This window comes from Orcinus orca, chromosome 1, assembly GCF_937001465.1.
Source record: "Orcinus orca chromosome 1, mOrcOrc1.1, whole genome shotgun sequence".
Taxonomy (NCBI): domain Eukaryota; kingdom Metazoa; phylum Chordata; class Mammalia; order Artiodactyla; family Delphinidae; genus Orcinus; species Orcinus orca.
In genome coordinates, this window is record NC_064559.1 from 180,356,870 (window position 1) to 180,380,649 (window position 23,780).

General features: G+C 39.5%; 1 protein-coding gene across 1 annotated transcript in view; it reads right to left on the reverse strand.

Moving 5' to 3' along the window:
* Positions 1 to 23,246, reverse strand: part of RLF (RLF zinc finger) — an 83,397-nt gene extending 60,151 nt beyond the window's left edge. Inside the window, exon 1 of the mRNA XM_004266397.4 lies at positions 22,988 to 23,246. Within this exon, the coding sequence (XP_004266445.1) occupies positions 22,988 to 23,221 (234 nt within the window). The 5' untranslated portion in view covers positions 23,222 to 23,246. The remainder of the gene's footprint in view (positions 1 to 22,987) is intronic.
* Between the last annotated feature and the right edge of the window lie 534 nt (positions 23,247 to 23,780).

Here is a 23,780-nt window from a genome sequence, read left to right on the forward strand (position 1 = left end):
TGAAAAACCCTAACATTATATTCAATGGTGAAAGACTAAAAGCCTTTCCTTTAAGGTCAGGAAGAAGGATATCCACATTCCCCACTTCTATTCAATACAGTACTGGAAGTCCTAGTGAGAGCAATTAGGCAAGAAAAAGAAATAAAAGGCATCCAAATTGGAAAGAAAAATACAGTATCACTGTTTGCAGATGACATGATTTTACATATATTAAATATTCCACACCAAAAAAACTATTCATATAAACAAGTTCAGCAAAGTTGCAGGATATAAAATCAACATACAAAAACCAGTTGTGTTTTTTGTTCTTGGCCACGCCGCACAGCTTGCAGGATCTTAGTTCCACAACCAGGGATCAAACCCGGGTCCACAGCAGTGAAACCACACAGTCCTAACAACTGGACTGCCAGGGAATTCCCTCAGTTGTGGTTTTATACACTAACAATAAATAATCTGAAAAGGAAGTTAACTATTCCATTTACAATCACATCAAAAAAACAGGAATAAATCAAGGAAGTGAAAGACTTGCACACTGAAAACTATTAGAACTTGATGAGAGGGCTTCCCTAGTGGCACAGTGGTTAAGAATCCGCCTGCCAATGCAGGGGATACGGGTTCGAGCCCTGGTCCGGGAAGATCCCACATGCCGCGAAGCAACTAAGCCCATGCGCCACAACTACTGAGCCTGCGCTCTAGAGTCCACGAGCCACAACTACTGAGCCTGAGTGCCACAACTACTGAAGCCCGCGTGCCTAGAGCATGTGCTCCACAACAACAGAAGCCACTGCAAGGAGAAGCCAGCACACCACAATGAAGAGTAGCCCCCGCTCACAGCAACTAGAGAAAGCCCGCGCACAGCCACGAAGACCCAGTGCAGCAGCAATCAATCAATAAATAAATTTATATATTAAAAAAACTTGAAGAGAGATATTAAAGAAGACACAAATAAATGGCAAGACATGTCATGAAAATGTCCATGGATTGAAATACAATATTGTTAAGATGTCAATACTATACAAAGCAACCCACAGATTCAATGCAATCCCTATCAAAATCCCAGTGACTTTTTTTGGGGGGGTAGAAATAGAAAAATCCATCCTAAAATTAACATAGAATCTCAAGGGACCTTGAACTGCCAAAACAAACTTGAAAAAGAAGAATGAAGTTGTAAATCTGATACTTTCTGATTTCAAAATTTACTACAAAGCTACAGTAATCAAAGCAGTGTGTACTCAAGTAAAGACGGACACACAGACCAATGAAATAGAGGAGTCCAGAAATAAACCCTCGCATATATGGTCAAATGATTTTCCAGGGTGCCAAGACCATTCAGTGCGGGAAAGGACAGTCTTTTCAACAAACAGTGTTGGGAAAATTGAATATCCATATGCAAAAGAATTAGACTCTTACCTTATACCATAAATTAGCTCAAAATAGATCTAAGATCAGACTGCAAAGGCAAAAGAAATAAAAGCAAAAATAAACAAATGGGACCTAATGAAACTTAAAAACTTTTGCACAGCAAACAAAACCATCAACAAAATGAAAAGACAACCTATGGAACAGGAGAAAATATTTGCAAATGATGTGACTGACAAAGGGTTAATATCCAAAATATACCAACAACTCCTACAACTCAGTATCAAAAAACCAAACAACCCAATCAAACAATGGGCAGAAGACCTCAACAGACATCTCTCCAAAAAGACACACAGATGACCAACAGGCACATGAAAAGATACTCAACGTCACTAATTATCAGAGAAATGCAAATCAAAACCACAATGAGATATCACCTCACATCAGTCAGAATGGCTATCATCAAAAAGTCTACAAATAACAAATGCTGGACAGAATGTGGAGAAAAAGGAACCCTACTACACTGTTGGTGGGAACGTAAACTGGTGCAGCCACTATGGAAAAAAGCGTGAAGATTCCTTTAAAAACTAAAAATAAAGCTACCATACCATCCAGCAATTCCACCTCTGGGCATATATCCTGAAAAGACAAAAACTCTGATTTGAAAAGATACATGTACCCCAATGTTCATAGCAGCATTATTCACAATACCCAAGATGGAAACAACCCAAGCGCCCACCAAGAGACAACTGGCTTAAGAAGATGTGGTATGTGTGTGTGTGTATACATACACACACACACACACCACAACAACAGAATATTACAGTCATAAAATAGAATGAAATATTGCCATTTGCAGCAACATGGATGGACCTAGAGAATATCATACTAAATGAAATCAGTCAGACAGAGAAAGACAAATATCACATTGATATCACTTATATGGGGAATCTAAAAAATAATAAAAATGAATCTATATACGAAACAGACACAGAAAAACTTATGGTTACCAAAGGGGAAGGGAGGGATAAATTAGGAGTACTATGGGATTAACAGATACAAACTGCTACATATAAAACAGATAAGCAGGGCTTCCCTGGTGGCACAGTGGTTAAGAATCCCCCTGCCAATGCAGGGGACACCGGTTTGAGCCCTGGTCCAGGAAGATCCCACATGCCGCGAGGCAAGTAAGCCTGTGCGCCACAACTACTAAGCCTGCACTCTAGACCCTGCGAGCCACAACTACTGAAGCCCATGCGCTTAGAGCCCGGGCTCCACAACAAGAGAAGCCACCGCAATGAGAAGCCTGCGCACCGCAACGAAGACCCAATGCAGCCAAAAATAAATAAATTAAATAAATAAAAAACAAAACAAAAAAAACAGATAAGCAGCAAGGATTTACTGTATATCACAGGAAACTATATGCAATATCTTGTAATAACCTATAATGGAAAATAATCTGAAAAATATATGTATAATAATTTTACTGTACACCGGAAGCTAACACAACATTGTAAATCAACTACACTTCAATTAAAAAAAGAAAAGAAAAAGGGAAAAAATAGATCTAAGAGCTAAAAATCATAAAACGCTTGGAAGAAAACAGTGGAAAAGCTTCCTGATATTGGACTTGGAAATGATTTCTTAGTCATGATACTGAGAGCACACGTAACAAAAGTATAAACAGATAAACTGAGCTATATCAAAATTAAAAACTTTTGTACCCCGAAATTTGGATACTATCCATGTGGTAAAAAGAAAACCTGCAAAACAGGTGAAAATATCTGCAAGTCATCTATCTGTTAATGGATTAATATTCAAAATATATAAAGCTTTAAAACTCAACAACAACAAAACCCAATTAATAATGGGCAAAGGACTTAAACAGACATTTCTCCAAAGAAGATACACAAATGGCCAATAAGCACATGAAAAAATGTTCAACATCAGTAAGTAGGAAATGCAAATCAAAATCACAGTGAGATACCATTTCACACTCATTAGGATAGTTATTATCAAAAACAAACAGAAAATAACAATTGTTTGCAAAAATGTGGAGAATTTGGAACCCCTGTGCATTGTTGGTGGGAATGTAAAATGGTTCAGCCACTGTGCAAAAGTATGATGGTTTCTCCAAAAATTAAACAGAATTACCATATGATCTAGTAATTTCACTTCTGGATATACACCCAAAAGAACTGAAAGCAGTGACCTGAAGAGCTATTTGTTCCCATGTTCATAGCAGCATTATTTACAATAGGTGGACGCAATCCAAGAATCCATCAAGGGATAGATGAACAAATTGTGGTATAACAGTGGCATATTATTCAGCCTTAAAAAGAAAGGAAATTTGACACATGCTACAACCTCGATGAATCTTAAAGCCATTACGCTAAGTGAAATAAGCAAGTCACGAAGAGACATAGGTTTCCACTTATAAAAATGCACCACAGTCAAATTCATAGAGGCAGAAAGCAGAATGGTGGTTACCAGAGGCAGGGGAGAGGGACGAATGGGGGATTAATGTCTGATGAGTTCAGAGGTTCAGTGTGGGAAGATGAAAATGTTCTGAAGATGAATGGTGATGACAGTTGCATAACAACATAACATACTTAATGCCACTGTGAACTGTATGCTTAAAAATAGCTAAAGTGAAAAATTTTATATTATGCATACTTTACTACAATATAAAAAAATACCCAAAAAAGTTAACTTTATGTCTTAAGATTTAAGAAGAGCAATTTTCAAGAAACAGAAGTGCATAAGCATGATTAGGAAGACTGGGGAAAGAGAAGGATAAATTCAAATACCCCACATTTCTGTTTTAGTAAGTCACTAGTACTAAAGAGATTGATCTAGAATACCTCTTAAATCTTGAGATTTTTAAATCCAAGCTTTATCACACGGGGGAAGAGGATCACAATTCTGAGGCAGTTGTGTAATAGAGTGAAATAACATGCCTTTCGGCTGTGGATTCAAACCTCTACCCCCCATCATTTGCCAGCTAACCTCTCTGGGTCTTGATTTTTAAAAATCACTTAACTGAAATGACTGAGTACTCATTTTGCACCAGACATTGCACAATACAGCTTAAAAAACTGTGGCAAAATACACGTAACAAAACTTACTACCTTAACCATTTTTTTAAGTGTACAGTTCTGTGACATTAAGTATATTTACACTGCCGTGCTACCATCACCAACATCCATCCACAGAACTTGTTTCACCTTGCAAAACTGAAACTGACCCATTAAACAATAACTCCCCATTTCCCCTTCCCTCCAGCCCCTGGCAATCACCATTCTACTTCCTGTCTCTATGTGTAACATAGCTTTCATAACATTGTATTTTCTGTTTGAAAAAAGCAACACAAGAGTGTGGTAACGGCATCAGGGTATACAAATAGATCAACAGAACCGAATAAAGTCCAGAAACAGACCTACATACATATGGCTAATTGATTTTCAGCAAAGCGCAAAGGCAATTTCTCAATTCAATGGGAAAGCAGTCTTTTCAACAAATGATTCTGTAACATTGAGATGTTCATATTTTTAGAAAAATGACTTCCACCCATCACTCACACAATACACAAAAATTAACTCCAAATGGATCACAGATCTAAATGTAAAACCTAAAACAGTAACATTTATAGAAGAGAACATAGAAAGCTTTTGTGCTCTTGGGTTAGGCAGATTTCTCAGACATAACATGAAAAATACAATCAATAAAAGAACAAGTTGGGCTTCCCTGGTAGCTCAGTGGTTAAGAATAGGCCTGCCAATGCAGGAGACACGGGTTCGAGCCCTGGTCCGGGAAGATCCCACATGCCGCAGAGAAACTAAGTCCGTGCGCCACAACTACTGAGCCTGTGCTCTAGGGCCCGCGAGCCACAACTACTGAAGCCCGCGCGCCCTAGAGCCCGTGCTCTGCAACAAGAGAAGCCACCTCAATGAGAAGCCTCTGTGCACCGCAACAAAGAGTAGCCCCTGCTCACCACAACTAGAGAAAGCCCGCGCACAGCAACGAAGACCCAACACAGCCAGAAATAAATAAAATTAATTAATTAATAAAAATAAATAAAAGAACAAGTTAATAAACTGAGCTTTATCAAAATTAAGAACTTGTGTCCTTCAAAAGACACTGTTAAGAGAATAAAAAGACAAACCACAGCCTAGGAGAATACATGCCAACAAGCAAGCCATGGCTTGGCTGCTCTTATGCCCATCTAGTAATGCAGGACATTTCGTTCCTGTTAGTGTCTCACCCAGTTTTTCTCTGAAGTTCTTGATAGTGTCTCTCATGCGTTTAGAACAGTTCTGTCCACAATGTGTGTCTGCCACCATGTTGTTCTGCCTCAGTTCATCCTTGTCATGATCTGCTCCTTCTAAGCTGGTAGAGAGCACCTCAGGCTTTCTCCATGCCCACATCAACACAATGGAATCTGTGTCACAGCCAAGGGTGTTCCCTCCAGAGATCCCAAGTGAACCAGAGGCAGAATGTGTGTAACTTAAAAGTGATACAAATCACCATCCCCAATCTGTCTACCCTTTGCCACCTAAGTCACAACATTTAAAGAAGGAAAAAAAGAAGAATATATTGCATAAAGGACTTGGGTCCAAAAACACACACATACACCCCTCAAAACTCAACAGTAAGAAAAGAGACAATCCAATTTTTTCAAATGAGCAAGAGTTGAAAAGATACATTCCCAAAGAAGATACATGGTTGGTAACTAAGCACATGAAAAGATACTCAACAGAAGTCATTAGGGAAAGGCAAATGAGAACCACAATGAGCTGCCACTAATTTTAAAATGGCTAAAGCTAAAAAGACTGGCCACACCAAGTGCTGATCAGGAGGTGGAAAACTAGAACTCTCATACATTGTTGGTAGGAATGTAAAATGATACAACTACTCTCAAAAACCTGACATGTGACCCAGCCATTCCAGTTATTTACCCAAGAGAAAGAGAAGGCGTTTGTTCACACAAAGACTTACACATGAATGTTCATAGCAGCTTTGTCTGTATTAGCTAAAAACTGGAAACAAGCCAAATATACCAACAGGTGAATAAACAAATCATGATAAAGCCATAGAATGAATACTCAGCAATGAAAGGAATTAATTATTAATATATACAACATCATAAAAGAATTTCAAAATAATTATACTGCAAGAAACCAAAAAGAGACTTACAGGTTTATTTATGTAAAATTCTAAAAATGCAATATAATCTATATATAGAGAAAGCAGCATAGCTGAGTGAGGATGTTATGGTTATGTACGGGAGGAAAGTAAGAAAGAGGAAATACAATGGGAGTAGAAAAAGTTCTAGGAGTGACGGATACATTTGTTATCTTGATTGTGGTTTCCTGGGTATACAGATATGCCAAAGCTTATCAAATTTTTCATTTTAAATATGAGCAGTTTACTGTATGTCAATTATACCTCAATAAAGCTTTTTTTAAAAAAACACAATGCTCCACAAAATGCACAAAATCATAAAAGGAATTTAAATAAATTTTACATTTCAATTGTCAGATTTACTATTTTTACTGCAATAAAGTGTAAAAATTCTGTGCATAAAAATAATATAAGGGACTTCCCTGGTGGCACAGTGATTAAGAATCCTCCTGCCAATGCAGGGGACATGGGTTCAAGCCCTGGTCTGGGAAGATCCCACATGCCGTGGAGCAACTAAGCCCGGGAGTCACACCTCCTGAGCCTGCGTGCTACAACTACTGAAGCCCACATGCCTAGAGCCCGTGCTCCACAAGGGAAGTCACTGCATCGCAATGAAGAGCCCCCACTCGCCGCAACCAGAGAAAGCCCACGTGCAGCAATGAAGACCAATGCAGCCAAAAATAAATGAAATGTTAAAAAAAAGTTTAAAAATTACGTTAAAAATAATGATATAAAAAGTGAAAAGATAAACAGAAGAAAAGATAATTCCAAAGTAATGACCAACAAAAAATTCATATCTAGAATATAATTTCATAAAAACTGTTAAGAAAACCCAAATGAAAAATGAGCAAAAAACAGGAAAAAGTAATTCAGAAAAGAGGAAATCTGAATAGCAATAAATATAACCAAAAAGATAAGCAACTCCTCACAAGTAAACAGAAAAAAAAATTAAAACCACAATGAGATACCACAGTCTATCCATCAGAACGGCTACAATTAAACTGTCGACTATACAAAGTATTGGCAAGAATGAAGGGCAATGGTAACTTTCATACACTGATAACTGCATAAACTGCTACAAATACTTTGGAGAGTAACTTGGCAGTATTTATTATAGTTGAAGATAGGCTTATATATGAAGCTAGCAATTCCACTGTAAGCATATACCCTAAAAGAAATTCTTGCAGCCATGTATAAACATATAAGGAAAAGATATCTACCCCAGCAGTTAATGTAAATGCCTCTAAATCCATCAGTAAAAGAATGGACAAATGAACTGATATATTTACATAATGAAATACTACACACCAGTGAAAAATGAAAGTATCAAGACTATACATACCAAAAACTATACATACACACTAGATACACCTTAGAAACATTATGTTGAATTCAAAAAGCTTCAGAATACATACAGTACATCATTTAAGCAAAGCTGAAAAATATAAGAAATAATATTACACATTATATTAAAATACACAAATACAAAGTAAAGAGATGGAGGAGAGAGATTAAATAGCAAAATCAGGATGATGGTGGGAGGGAGATGATGTCTGTAACAGGGTACATAGGTAGCTTCAATTATTTTATTTCTTAGGTTGTGTTCATTTTAGTATGCACTTTACTACCTGTATCCTGGAAATATTTGATTTTTTTGAAAAGTAACATACCATTCAAAGTTCTGAGCAAAACTGATTTTCAACCTAGATTCCTACACCCAGCCTAACTAACACAAAAGAGAGGGGAAACCTCCTCAGGAAGCTACTGGAGGGTAACTCCTCACACCCCAAATAGGGGAGTAAAACAAGACAAAGACAGGAGGGCTAGGAAACAGTATCTAACAAAGGAAAGAAGCAAAGACAAGTACTGAAACAATAGTTGATAAAATGAAAATTAATTAAAAAGGGTAATATATAAGTATAAACCGTACAAAAACACAAGAAACATAAAGTGAACGTCCCACTTATTCTTCACTGAAATGCAACAAATGATAACACTTTAACTGTCTTTCAAAACTTTTTCTATACATCATTGCTTTATGAAATGGGATACTATATAGTTTTCTGTTTCTAAAACAACAGATCTTGGGTACCCTTTCATACCAATACATATAGTACTACCTCTTTGCCTGTTTAAATTTAATTTGAAAAATACTGAAATACACCAAAAAGGGAAAATCCACTCATAATTCCCCCACTTTAAAATTTTCTATGCAACAAAGAAGTGAAAGATCACACCAGTGCCATCTAATTCTACCGCTACTCTCTATCGCCAAATAACCCCAATAAATACAATTTGGTACATATGCCTTATATACATAAACAAAAGCTTTCTAATTCTTTGTAATAATCTCCTGTGCTCAAATGTTTTATGGCTCTGGGGTGTTCAAAGGGTACTTATTTTTTGGCATTTCCAAATCTAAAATATCTTATAAAAGCCCTCATCTAGTCCAAGACGGATTCCTGGCATTCCTGCACTCCCTTAAATTAGTAGGGTCTTCCCTTCTTAACCATACACTTGCTTCAAATTTTCAGTTTGGCAACAAACACTAATGAAGCCGATTATAGAAAAGTGGCACGGAAAATCATTTCTTTATAATCTATACCAATTGGAAAGAGCAATAATGTTGCTTACTCAAAACCATTTATGTTAGACCTAAAAATTATTATGTAATAGTTAAGCAAGGGAATTGTTTTGCTTATGTTCGTGTTACCTAAGGACAAACTAGTTGGAAGGTAGATAAATACATATAACCGTCAAACACTGACTACTGCTCTTTTGTACCAATAAGCATATGTAACAGGAAAAACTGCTTAATATTTATCTTCTCCACTAGACAATAAGCTCACTGCAGACCAGAACCCCAAGTAGCACATAACACGTATTTTGTAATTATTTGCTTTTGATTCTTTGCCCAATTATTAAAGGATATGCTAACTTATTTTTGAAGTTCGATTAAGACAATTTTTCCGATACATATCTTTGATTAGCATGAAATATGCCTGTATACTAAAACAAATTCAACTAAGTAGATTGAACTCCCAAATTCTCACTGCTTCCTTCAAACCCTGTAAAGGAGGAGAGCAGCATAATATTGACCAAACTGCACTTGTGGGAATTTTAAAAAGAAAATGCTTAAGATCACAGTATTTTTTAGAAAGGTGCTCACATCAGATTACAATGATAATCAGTTTTGCTTGATAGTAAATAGATATGTCAAAGTTCAGAACTTTATTGATATTACAGCTGTTATATAATATCACACAATATTGATATAATTATTCTGATCCTCGGCTAACATCCTCGACTGAGAGGGAGTTTCTAACTTACAAGTTTTAAACTGGAAAGGGAATGGGGCAGAAAACCTCCAAAGTTCTTCCCCCAAACATAAGATTCTACAATTTTATGAAAACATGGCCAACTTTTTCCCAAGAACTCAAATCCATGTTACAAAGTCAAATCACTTTCGATATATGCACATTTCAATAAAATGAAACACAAAATTTAAATGCCAAACAATAAACCAAGTTAAAGCCAACAGCCAAATGAATAAAAAATATTTCATATAGAACGAACTATTAGTTGCAACACATCAAACGCATTATACCTACTATAAACCCCAAAAGGCATCCATATTGCTTCAATGTAATAGAAAGTTACTGTAAATTACACTTCCAGTCTACAAAACTCATCATAGGCTCTCTGAATCTAAAACTATGTTAGCAAATGCTCTGAAAGCATTTAGGTAACTTTTTTCTTTCAGTGAGCTCTACATTGACAGGAAAATGGAGGAAAACCACGCTACATGAAATACTTCTTTGAGAGTCCGCCTGCCGATGCAGGGAACACAGGTTCGTGCCCCAGTCCGGGAAGATCCCACATGCCGCGGAGCGGCTGGGCCCGTGAGCCATGGCCGCTGGGCCTGTGCATCTGCAGAGGGAGAGGCCACAGCAGTGAGAGGCCCGCGTACCGGAAAAAAAAAACCAAAAAAAAAAACCAACAAAAAAAAAAATATTCAGTATAGAAACAAAATAAGGAGACAGACACGCTGGGTACCTATCTGCTGCTACCAAAAACTATGCTACGGGTACTGTAATATTGTCCCATTTGATCCTCACAACAACCTACGGGGTAGCTTTCTATTACCCCCAATTTTATAGACAAGAATATAGACTCACGGCAAGGTTTAAGATCACAAAAGTGTTGGAATGAGGATTTAAACCGAAACCTCTTAACTTCAAACTTAAAATGTACTTTCTATTGTATATGTTCTCCATTTCATAAGACAATAAAACGTAATATTGACGAAACATGATGTTTTACCCACATTTACTGTTAGAACTTCATTGGATAATTTGCTCTAGGTTTAACATTTTCATTTACCAAAATCAAGCTTTCATTATGAAGGAAAGAGTCAAATAAGGATAGTGAGCATAACAACTAATGTAAACAAATAATTTCAGCTCAAATTAGTAGAGTGGTTTCCACTGGGATGGGCACTTACCCTAAAGGTGTAAATGATAACCCATCAAGGGGCAGAAATATAATATTGAAACTTTTATTTAAATTAGTTTTAAAAGTCTCATCCCTTTTATACTTCTGTGTTTGCTTGTAATTTATATATTGGTACTGCATAAATAGAACATTTAAAATTTATTTATTTCAATAAGGATACACAAGGCAAATGTTTGGAGGTGACTTAGAAAATAATCCTTAGCAAATGTTTCCCAGTACACTTATGTAGTTTTAGAGGAGAATCACACCTAAAAGGCCATCTCATTTAAGCAGCAATTTGAGGCCCCATAACAAACTGATTTGGTGCAAGGTAATACATCCATTCAGTGACACTTTATCTGAAAACATATAAAGATAACAACACAAGAAAGAGTTAGCTAATGTAATGCACTAGGGTCTTTCCATTTATTCAGCTATGACTCAGTCTTCCCAAAGATTCCCAAATCTCCCCAAAGTAGTAATGATCAATAAATGTTTGTTGGAAATAAGTACACTGACAAATCTCTCACAACAACAATCAATCACTAAATTGTATGATACATTCTGATGGCCTCAGGTTAGGCTGCAACTAACTCTCTGTAGTATGTTCTGCTTCTTGAGAACCTCAAAGCAGCATGGAATCTTAAGATTACAAGGTCACACTCGATCATTAGACACAACCAAATTTTAATGACTTTTAAATAATAACATTTTAAAACAGAAGTATGTTAAAAAAAAAAAAGGTAAAGACAAACCTCACAGGAAAAAAAAGTAAATATCTAATACACATGAAAAAATAACAAGGACTTCCCTGGTGGTCCAGTGGGTAAGACTCCGTGCTCCCAATGCAGGGGTCCAGGTTCAATTCCTGGTTGGGGAACTAGATCCCGCATGCATGCCGCAACTACGTGTTCACATGCTGCAACTAAGAAGCACGTATGCCGCAACTACAAAGCCAACATGCCACAACTAAAGATCCCGCATGCCACAACGAAGATCCCGTGTGCCAAAACTAATACCCGGCGCAGCCAAAATAAATGAATATATAAATTTTTTTAATGCTGTTAAAATACAAATTAATAGTGTGATAGCAATTATCTGCCACTATCAGATGGGCAAATATTAAAAAGTTTAGTAATACCAGGGTTGGCAAGGATATAGTGAAACAGGGACTCCATAACACTATTGGTGGAAGTACATACTCAACTTCTCGTAGGCCAGTATCTATCAAAATTTTAAAAAAACATTCTCTTTAGTCCAGTACTGTAATGTCAATGCCAGGAATTTATGCTATGGATATAAATAACTAATGCTTAATGTTTAAGGTTGTTCACTTCAACATTATTTGCGGTAACAACAAAAAAGAATACAAATTATTTAATTATGGTAATGTTCAACGTGTACTGATACAGAAAGTTGTCCTCAGTATATTAAATCAAAATGTAGGGACTTCCCTAGTGGTCCAGTGATAAAGAATCCGCCTTACAATCAATGCAGGGGATGCGAGTTCTATCCCTAGTCAGGGAGCTAAGATCCCACACGCCGCGGGGCAACTAAGCCCGTGCGCCACAACTACCGAGCTCGTGTGCCTCAACTAGAGCCTGCGTGCTGCAAACTACAGAGCCCATGCGCCCTGGAGACTGCGCGCCACAACTAGAGAAAAGAAAACCCGCACACCACAACTAGAGAGAAGCTTGTGCACTACAACGAAGAGCCCATGCGCCGCAACAAAAGATCCCGCATGCCTCAAGGAAGATCCCAAGTGCTACAACTATGACCCGACGCAGCCAAAAATAAATTAAAAAAATAATAACTCTTTTCAAAAATTAATTAATTAAAATATAAATTGCAGAAGAGTGTGCATTTTAATTTTTAAGAACACATAAGACACCGTTAACTGCTGTGGGGAGTGACTGGAGGAACTGAAGGCAAGAAAGGGCTTCTACTTTTTCCTAAAACCTTTCTGTAGCTTCATATATTCTGCCTTGAGCATAGCTTTTACAGTTTTAAAAATTTTTTAATTAAGAGTGTTGAAGGTTTTGGGACTTCCCTGATGGCACAGTGGTTAAGAATCTGCCTGCCAGTGGGCTTCCCTGGTGGCGCAGTGGTTGAGAGTCCGCCTGCCGATGCAGGGGACGCGGGTTCGTGCCCCGGTCCAGGAAGATCCCACATGCCGCGGAGCAGCTTGGCCCGTGAGCCATGGCCACTGAGCCTGCGCGTCCGGAGCCTGTGCTCTGCAACGGGAGAGGCCACAACAGTGAGAGGCCCACGTACCGCAAAAAAAAAAAAGAATCTGCCTGCCAGTACACAGGACATAGGTTCAAGCCCTGGTCCGGGAAGATCCCACATGCTGCGGAACAACTAAGCACATGTGCCACAACTACTGAGCCTGCGCTCTAGAGCCCATGAGCCACAACTACTGAAGCCTGCACACCTAGAGCCCATGCTCCACAGCAAGAGAAGCCACAACAATGAGAAGCCCGCGCACTGCAACGAAGAGCAGGCCCTGCTCACTGCAACTAGAGAAAGCCTGCACACAGCAGCGAAGACCCAACGCAGCCAAATAAATAAATAAATATAAATTAGAAAAAAAAAAAAGAGTGTTGAAGGTTTTGCTACTTGCATAATTTAAAATCAATGCAGTTTTGGACTTCCCTGGTGGCACAGTGGTTAAGAATCCGCCTGCCAATGCAGGGGACATGGGTTCAAGCCCTGATCCAGGAAGATCCCACATGCCGTGGAGAAACTAAGCCCGTGAGCCACAACTACTGAGCCTGAGCTCTAGAGCCCGCGAGCCACAACTACTGAAGCCCATGAACCTAGAGCCCACGCTCCACAACAAGAGAAGCCACCGCAATGAGAAGCCCACGCACAGCGATGAAGAGTAGCCCCCGCTCAGCCCCCGCTCACCGCAACTAGAGAAAGACCCGTGCACAGCAATAAAGACCCAACGCAGCCAAAAATAAATTAATTAAAAAATAAAAATAAAATCAATGCAGTTTTCAATGGAATACTATGCAGTTTTTTTAATGTAGTTAATATGTGTGTGTTCCATGTGAAAAGATATCTACAATATATTAAATGAAATAAGCAAGTTTTAGTATATAAACTTGACAGTATTTTTCTAAAAATAATACATATCATATGGAAAAATTCTGTAAGTATACATTCCCAAACTGTTAACCTAAGAAAATGTAGTACTGAAGTATAGGGAGTATATGGTAGTTTTCATCTTAACTTTCTCTTCTTTTACGTTATTCTAGGTTTTTACAATTAGAATGTGTTCATGAGTTGCTTGGGCAACTAAAAGTTTTAATATTTATATACACACATATACTATATGTGCTTTTCCAAAAATCAGAATAATACATCAAGTTATTAACAGTGAGGCTACATGGTACTTTCACTTTTTACTTTATGCATTTATACATCTTGTCTTAAGCTTCTAGAATGTGCATGTATCAGTTTGGAGTCACAAAAAACAAAAACTATATATAATTAGTTTTATTTCTTTAAGATACCTTATATATATATATATATATATTTTTTTTTTTTTTTTTTTTTTGGCGGTACGCGGGCCACTCACTGTTGTGGCCTCTCCCGTTGTGGAGTACAGGCTCCGGACGCGCAGGCTCAGCAGCCATGGCTCACGGGCCTAGCCGCTCCGCGGCATGTGGGATCTTCCCAGACCGGGGCACGAACCCGTGTCCCCTGCATTGGCAGGCGGACTCTCAACCACTGTGCCACCAGGGAAGCCCAGGATACCTTATATATTTTAAACATACATATGGAAAAAAGAAAATGAAATCCCAAATGAAAATATGCCTGTTTTACACAACCATATATCATAAAAATACAATTCCCAAGCTAAGTCATTCATTCTATCATATCTGGTAATAATTCTTATAAGTGTCCATATTAGAAGGCATTACTGTACTGGCTAATGTGACACACTCAGGTTATTTCTTTGGGAGTAAAAATACAATGAGATCAAATGTCAGCACAATAAGCTACTAGATCCCCCCAAAAAAGAATAAGAAAAGTCCTCTAAAAAACACATTAGCGAAATCAGGCGCAGCACAAAAGTGAGGAGAAAAGACAAATACATCAGTAGTTCCCAAGCTTGCTATGTGCAGAAATATAGGTAAACCTAGATGAATAAATAAACTTGAACTCAAAATATGTCTGAAATGTAATTCATTCTCAACTTCCAAAAAATTATAATACATTAAAATATTTTTCATTTGGGACAATAAGTATAATCTAACACCTGCGAAAACTTTGGAGGGAAATTGGTTTTATAAAATGCTCACAGTCAGGACTTCCCTGGTGGCAGAGTGGTTAAGAATCCACCTGCCAATGCAGGAGACACGGGTTCAATCCCTGGTCAAGGAAGATCCCACATGCCACAGGGCAACTAAGCCTGTGCGTCACAACTACTGAGCCTGCACTCTAGAGCCCATGAGCCGCAACTACTGAGCCCGCGTGCCACAACTACTGAGCCCACGTGCCACAACTACTGAAGCCCACGTGCCTAGAGCCTGTGCTCCACAACAAGAGAAGCCACCGCAATGAGAAGCTCGCACACTGCAACAAAGAGTAGCCTCTGCTCGCCGCAACTAGAGAAAGTCCACGCGCAGCAACAAAGACCCAATGCAGCCAAAAAGGAAAAAAAAAAGCTCACAGTCATGTTTAGGCTAACAACAGGAAATCAAAACTCGGTGGTGTGCAGAAACATAAAGCAATCAACTCCTCACCACACTAATTTGCTTTACTATAATGAAAGTAAAGCATGTGATCTGGGGGCTGACATAAGGTTTAGAACATGGCAAAATGTTTCATTTATTTTTTTAAATTAATTTTTATTGGAGTATAGTTGCTTTACAATGTTGTGTTAGTTTCCACTGTACAGCAAAATGAATCAGCTATACATATACACATATCCCTTCTTTTTTGGATTTCCTTCCCATTTAGATCACCACAGTGCATTAAGTAGAGTTCCCTGGGCTATACAGTATGTTCTCATTAGTTATCTATTTTATACATGGTATAAATAGTGTATATGTGTCAATCCCAATCTCCCAAATGTTAAATGTTTTAGACACCTTAATTTTGGCAAATGTTGTACAATACTTAAATGTCTCTCTAGAAGAGTCACAATGTGTCATATTAAAAAAATGTTTAGGGACTGCTCTGGTGGCGCAGTGGTTGAGAGTCCGCCTGCTAATGCAGGGGACACGGGTTCGGTTCCTGGTCCGGGAAGATCCCACGTGCCGCGGAGCAGCTGGGCCCGTGCACCACAACTACTGAGCCTGCGCTCTAGAGCCCACGAGCCACGACTACTGAGCCCACTTGCCTGGAGCCCGTGCTCCGTAACGGGAGAAGCCACCGCACTGAGAGGCCCACGCACTGCGGCAAAGACACCGCAGCTAGAGGGGGACTGTGCGCAGCAACAAGGATCCAAAGCAGCCAAAAATTAATTAATTAATTAAAAAACAACAACAGCACTGGGCTTCCCTGGTGGCGCAATGGTTGAGAGTCCGCCTGCCGATGCAGGGGACACGGGTTTGTGCCCCGGTCCGGGAAGATCCCACATGCCGCGGAGCGCCTGGGCCCGTGAGCCATGGCCGCTGGGCCTGCGCGTCCGGAGCCTGTGCTCCGCAACGGGAGAGGCCACAACAGTGAGAGGCCCACGTACCGCAAAAACAAAACAAAACAACACAGAACACAACAACAACAAAAAACGTTTATCCCAACATTTTCCCAACTTATATGAACAAATAATCCTTATTTCAAGAAGTGCTTATGCATACATATATTTCATGGAACAAAACATAATTTAGGAAATGCTGATATAAGAAAAACAGCATGGGCTCTGGAGTCAAAGACTTCGCCACAGCTGTGTGATCCTGGGAAAGTTTCGTAATTTCCCTGGGTCTGTTTTCTACCGTAAAAGGAAAATACCACCACCTACCCAAGTGCCTGGCACACAAAAGATGCTCAATAAATTAAATATCCCTCTATTTTTTCATATGGTTTCTATGTTGCTTATGTCAGCAATGAAAGTTTTAGGAATCTATTTTTTATACCATCTTGCAATCTATGTTTGGGTTGTAAAGTATGGTGTCAATCATATCCAAAATAAATGCTTCAATCTGGCTAAGAAAGTTTGCTGAAAAATTCATTACTTTAAATATTTGTGGAATATAAGCAACCAGGGGAAGTTCTTAGAAAATATAAATAAAATTAAAATGAGGTTCTACTCTTAGTTAATCAAGATACAAAGAACAATAAAACCTGATCCCTACTAGGAAGCAGCATAAACCTGCTGACAAGAAAAGTTCCTATTTCTTGATAAAGATAAGCTAAGTCTTGCTTGTTACTCTTAAGAAGTCTAGTCAGGGATTTATGGAAGGAAGGAGATAAAAGATCAATAAATACTGATTGAATAGCCATTAAGTGCCAGGGACTATCTAGGCACTGGGTAAACAATACAAACACCCTCATGATGCTTACATTCCAGGTGGGGATACAGACAAATACACATATCAGACAGAGTCAGTGATTAAAAGAAATATAAAGCAGTGTAAAGAAGATGGGGAAGTGCTGTTTTAGATAAGATAGTCAAAGAAGACCTCTGGGAGAGATGACAGATGTCTACAACTGAATGAAAACAAAGCACATTTTAGTTTGCCAATGCCTTTGCGGTCTTGAAATAAGCGGTGTGTTCTATCTAGACTTTTTAACTAACATTGTTCAGAAGAGCATGATCCACAGGTAGACACAGAAGTCACTAGGGACCACAGTACAAGAGACTGGGTGGTACCACAGTAAATAACAGCACCCAAAGTTCTCACTGCTTCACAGGTCACATTTATAATATGTTTTGGTTACACACACTGAAAAGCTAGCTTTTGCTGTTATAACTGTCATTTAGTTCCTATTTAGACATCTCCCAGGAGAAGGCAGCACAAGAAGAAAAGCTAATGCATTTAATAAAAGCCCTTTAAAATAAATAATTGAAAAAGGTAAAAATAAATGAAAGAGGTAATGCTCAAGAGTCTTCACGGCCACCAACCTCAAGGAGTTAGGAAGACTGATCCTCCCTCTCTCAACATCTCCAAACTGTTGTCCTATTAGACTGGTAACTCTTCCTCAATACTATATAATGCCTCCTATTTTCTCCCTTCATCAACACTAGTCCTCAACCCGCACATGTAAATGTGTATTTTATTATATTTATTATATTAATGTAAGCTAAGTTGACAAGTATTGTCTCTAAGAAAGGACCAAAATCTCCTATCCTGTTCCTTTACAGGAATTTCTTATGGTAGAACTGCCTTTTAACATACTAGATTTTACATTAGGTGTTTTTTTTGAAGTACTCATCTCTTGAGTATATTATGAAGTTCCTACAATATAATTCATTCAACAGATTAGTTTTGTGGGCCAGGCATTGTATTAATTGCTAGGTACCAGGTATACAACAAAGACTCGTTGGTTTACTAGTCAATAGAAGAGATAAACATGGACAAAAACATTGAGGTACCGTGCCGATGTACAAGATGCTACTGGAGTCCATATTCTAAGTGAAAGAATCACCTCATTCTGTCTGCTGAAATCAGAAAATGCTCTAAAAAACTTATTATTTGAGTCACGTCTTAAAGGATAAATAAGCAGATGAGGAAGGGGTGACCCTGGGGTTAATCAAGTGGACTGAGAGATGAACACTGGGATGAAGGTAGACAAAAAAAAAAAAGTTGGGTGTAAGGGGTGGAGCAAGTCCAGATCCTAAAAGACTTTGCATGCCAGGCTGATAAGTGTGAATTTTATCTTGCCTTTGGGGAAAAAACCATTGAAGAATTTTAGGGAATAAAGTGACTAACAAGATTATGTTTATAATTTAAAAGGAACATCAAAATGCATTGCTGATAAGGCCAGTAAGAAGGCAAGAAAGATTAGTGAAGAGTTGCTGCAAAAGGACATTGTGAAGCCTGAACTAAGACGGTGACAGCAAGGAAAGGAGTTAAAACCATAGGTATGTGCAAAGTGTCAAAAGAACACAAACAACTAAGAGGAAATCTATCTAGTAAAATCAAAGAAAGCTTCACAGACAAGGTAACATTTGCACTGGGCCCTAGAGAAGGAAAACTTGTCATGCAGAAAATGAGAGAAAAGGATAGAACAGCACAATGAAAGGGAAAGACATAAAAATGCTTAATGAGCTGAGTTTTTGTTAAAGGAGTAATTCCATCCTTTTGTAGATCAGTCACTTGGGAAATATTTACTGAAAACCTAACGTGTCTTGGATCTTGAAGAATCCAATGAAAATTAAGGTCATCTTTTCCAAAATAATGCACCTGGAAATTCACAGGCAAAATTTTAATCATAGGAGTAACTGAGATCCCAGTTTGATCCATGAACTCCAAGTACTCCTGAATAAGTAACAGTAGAACTGGGGTGATGGGAAAGGCTAGGTAAGAGCTGAAAAGTAAGCTGGGGGCAAGACTGTTGACTTTTTATTCCAAGAAATCTGGATAACTCAGATAATTCTGGGGCCATTGTTTTTTACAGAGATTGTTTTATTTAGTCCACACAACAGTGTATTTACATAGAGAACAGTAAGTACTGTTATCATTCCATTTGCAAATGAGAAAACTAAGGTTTAAAGAAAATAACATGCGCCAAGGTTACACAGCTAGTTTAAATGGTAAAGCCAGTATGCCCATCTGATTTAGGCCCTTTGAACTCAATCACTAATCTAAGGGAAAATGAAATATTCAGTACTTACCTAATTTAACATTTAAAAATCTACAAAGTCACTGTTAGTTCCAGAACTCAAAGTGTCTCATAAACAAGGTTTACTCATAAAACTACTCTGCTTGATAGTCTCAAAGTATAATTTCAAGTTATTAATGAAGTCTACTTTAAAAAAGTGTTCAAAATTTGTGTTACAAATACAACAGCCAGTTGGAAAACTTCAGGAATCTGGGTTCCCAAAATATAGCAAGAATTTGAGAGGATATCATCAATTTTTCAGCAAAACAAAGAAAGACTGTTTTCTGGAGTTAATCTTATCCACACTGACTGTCTGGCAGACAATGTTTTCAGAAAAGGAACTGAGGGAAGGGACACACACACACACACACACACACACACACACACCCCATAATCACTGAATACAAATTTTCACGAACTACAACTTCATCTAAATATCATTTTCTTAGTAACTATTACTTCTGAAGTTTCATTTTGATCATCTTCACAAACTTCTGAAAATTGAAAACATGCCCAGAATGAAACAAGCTTCTCTATCCTTTCATATGTTAGTTCATTTCTTGATTTGGTGCAATTCCAAAGACAGAGCCATTTCTTTTAAGTGCTGCAAGAGCTAGAGAGAATACGGTCCCAGCCTGTTGCAGGAGGGATCTACTTGGCACAGTATAAGTCCTTAAGACAATATCTCTAAAGTAAACACATGATGGAAATAATTTTGTGGCAGTTAAGCATCCCAGAGAGCACAGGTCAGGCCTTTATGATAATGTAATACAACTACATCTCTCTACACATTCATTAGGTGCTCCTGCAGAGCAGGCTCCTATCTCCAGCACTTAATGCAATGTCAGGCGCACACACACAATCAGTAGATGAATAAATTTTATTCTGCCTTTCAAATGTGAAACCAAAAGCTATTCAACCAAATTTGGATAGTGAAATTATTCCTACTTCATCATAAAATTTTAAAAAACTTTTCTGTATCTGGTAAGAAAGGATACTCTACTGATTTTATCTGGGCTATGGGGAAAATGTAACAAAAATATTGTGATAAATACTGTGAAGGGTTGAATATAAACTTTCTGTCTGCTGTTTGTATAAAGCACTACAAGATAAAGGTCAGAAAACAAAACAATCTCACAGTCATAGTTTGCCCCAGGTTATTAGCTAGTAAGCGGTAAAGTCATAATTAGGACCCAACTAACTCGCAATCCAATGTGCTTTCTATTACAACATACCGTCACAGATACTCCTTTTATTTTGTTAGTGCAAAACATTGTTTTGGGAAAACTTCAGGCCAAAAAAAAGAACTTCATAAGAAAGACAAATTACAAAAGTACTTCCTTTTTAAAATTCTTCTGTGCCCTCACATATCTAAGTATCACTAAGACTCAATACATTAAAATTCAGTTAAAATAAAATCAGAGCTGCCAGCAGTAGGCATAAAGCAGAATATATATATATATGTTATCCTCTGACAAGCTTCAATTTGATGGGTTATATCCATTCTTGCTATTCTTCTAGGAAGACAACGCAAGCTTAGGAGGCTTACCCAAAACCAACAGTTTTTCTGCTCTCCTCCTCACTAATCCGGGTCCAATTAGCTCCCTCTTCTCCCAAAGCACTGTTTTCCTTCTCATCTCTACCTTTGACTCTGGAATACCACCCCCTTCCCCGATATTCAAGACTCATTTTCATCCCTTCAGCCATAGGGCCTTCCCAGGCCACCCCATCTAAACTGGCCTCTCCCAGTATTTCTACAACGCCTCCTCTTCCATCATTACCAAAACTGCATTGACAATACTGTTATTTCTACTACCGCCTCCCAACCGTAAGCTCATCAAGGGTAAGTGCAGTCTTATTTACGTTTCCTCAGCACTTGGTAAAGTGTTTGGCACCATCCTATGGAGTCAGTAAAAGTTTGTAAAGTAAATATGTGTACTAAGAATGTTCACTGCTAGTGAAGAAGCAAAGAACACCTTAGTACTTCAGAGTTCAGGGAAAGGCTGACGGTTGTAGACATAAAAACTGGAGTGATACAACGTATGGAAAAGATTAGCAAGGACAAAACCCATTTAGAGATGAAGTGCTTCTGGCTCAGCAGAGAGGAGGGAGAAAGACATTCAATCAAGTCAATTTTTGATTCTTCTCCGGACCAACAGAGCAAATTGTCCCTCAAAATTATAACCGTGGAACACCGCAATTTATTCAGCACACTCAACTACTCATTAAGAGCCCAAGTGCCAACGATTATTTTGCATTTTCTAAGGTGCACCAGGTGAGAAGCAGAGGGGCGGCTCCAAAACCTGATTAGAACAAACAAGCAGACGTAGAAATAATAATGGCACATCTTTAAAATTATAAAGAAAAATCTCGGCGTGATCCTGGAAACGAAACTAAGCATACCAAGAAATATGTAATCATAGGTTTAGGACCTACTACGGCACAGAAATGGTCACAGAACTGCCAAAAGAGACCACACTCCTCATCTTTCCCAATCCTCTTCTACTCAAAGAGCCTAATAACCACTACAAGGATCACGAGCCTCATTTCTGGCAGCACAATTCTCAAAGGAATATAGAAGAGGCGAAAGAACAGCTTTGATGCCCCCCCCATAAAAGGCAGCAAAAACCAAACAGCCAACCAGCTCCACAATCCTTAAGCAGAAAGCCCTAGACGTCTTTCAAAGCCAACTGTCATACCTTTTAGGGGCCCAGAAGACGTTGACTCCAAACATAAGTCTCTGGCCCCAACATATATCTCCGGATTATTTAGGAAAACCCAGGTTTTACAATTTGGAGATCTGCACTCTACTCAAAAAAGCATCTCCGGGAAGGAACGAGCGAGCAATCAATCCCTCAGGAGGCAATGGCGCTCCAACCACCAGCCGGGGGGACAGGCAACGACGACAGGGCACGGCCCTTCCAGGGAGCTGCCGGCGCCCTTCGGGCTCTCAGTCTAACCCAGCGCAACCCGCCCTGGCGGTGGCCGAAGTCGGGCAGTGGCTGAGGGGGGCCAGCGGTCGGGCTTCCGAACTGGGCCTTCCCGGCCCGGGGGCGCGGCAAGACATGGAGGTGGCGCCTTTCAGTCCGGCCCCGGCTGCAGCAACGGGTCCGGGGCCTCTTCCCCTGGCCTCCCCGCCCTGCCGCCCTCAGCCAGCCAGTCCGCCCCTCACCTGGCAGAAGCTCCGGCAGTAGTTCAAAGATGAGACCTCCGACACCTCCTGCTCCCTCAGCTCTGTCTCCAGCTGCCACAGACAAGGTCGCAGCCCTGAGGCTCCCGGCACCGGAGATGCAGGGCTATGACCCCGAGCCATGGACTCTGTCTCGGTTCCGTCTCCGGCTCCGACTCCCGCCGGAGCCTCAGCCCCAGCCCCGGCGACGGCGGCGTCTCCCTTTCCGTCCGCCATCTTCCCACGGCCCAGCAGCGCGTAGGCAACCAAGCCACGTGACTCAGACCTGGCCCCGCCCCCGGTCGACCGCGCTCTGTGACGCACCCCTGGGCGACTCTGGCGCCCGCTGGATTCCGTCACTCGAACTCGGGATGTTCCTCCCCTCTGCGGCCTCCCCGATAGCCGCCCGGGCAACGGCCTGGCAACAGCTGAGCAGTGGCTCCTGCCCACTGCAGTCCTTCCAGACCTTTTGGAGTCGTGGGGTCCCCGAGACGGACATACCTGTAGATATAATCTAGATATGGAGGAATGACATTTGAGCTGCGATCTGAAGAACGAGAGAGATGCAGCCCTGAGAAGAGCGATAAAGGAAAGCATCCCCAGTAGAAGAAAAATAAGCAAGCCAGTGGAGGTTGTGAGGCCGAAATGAAGACTAGCCCATGGGAACGTGGTTTATAATAGAGAGGGCATTACAAGTCAGTAGGTAAAGGGTGAACTTTTCAGTAAATGGCGCTGGAACATTTTTTTCCAAAAGGGGGAAGAAAAAGTTAAATTGGATTTTTACCTCAGAGCATAT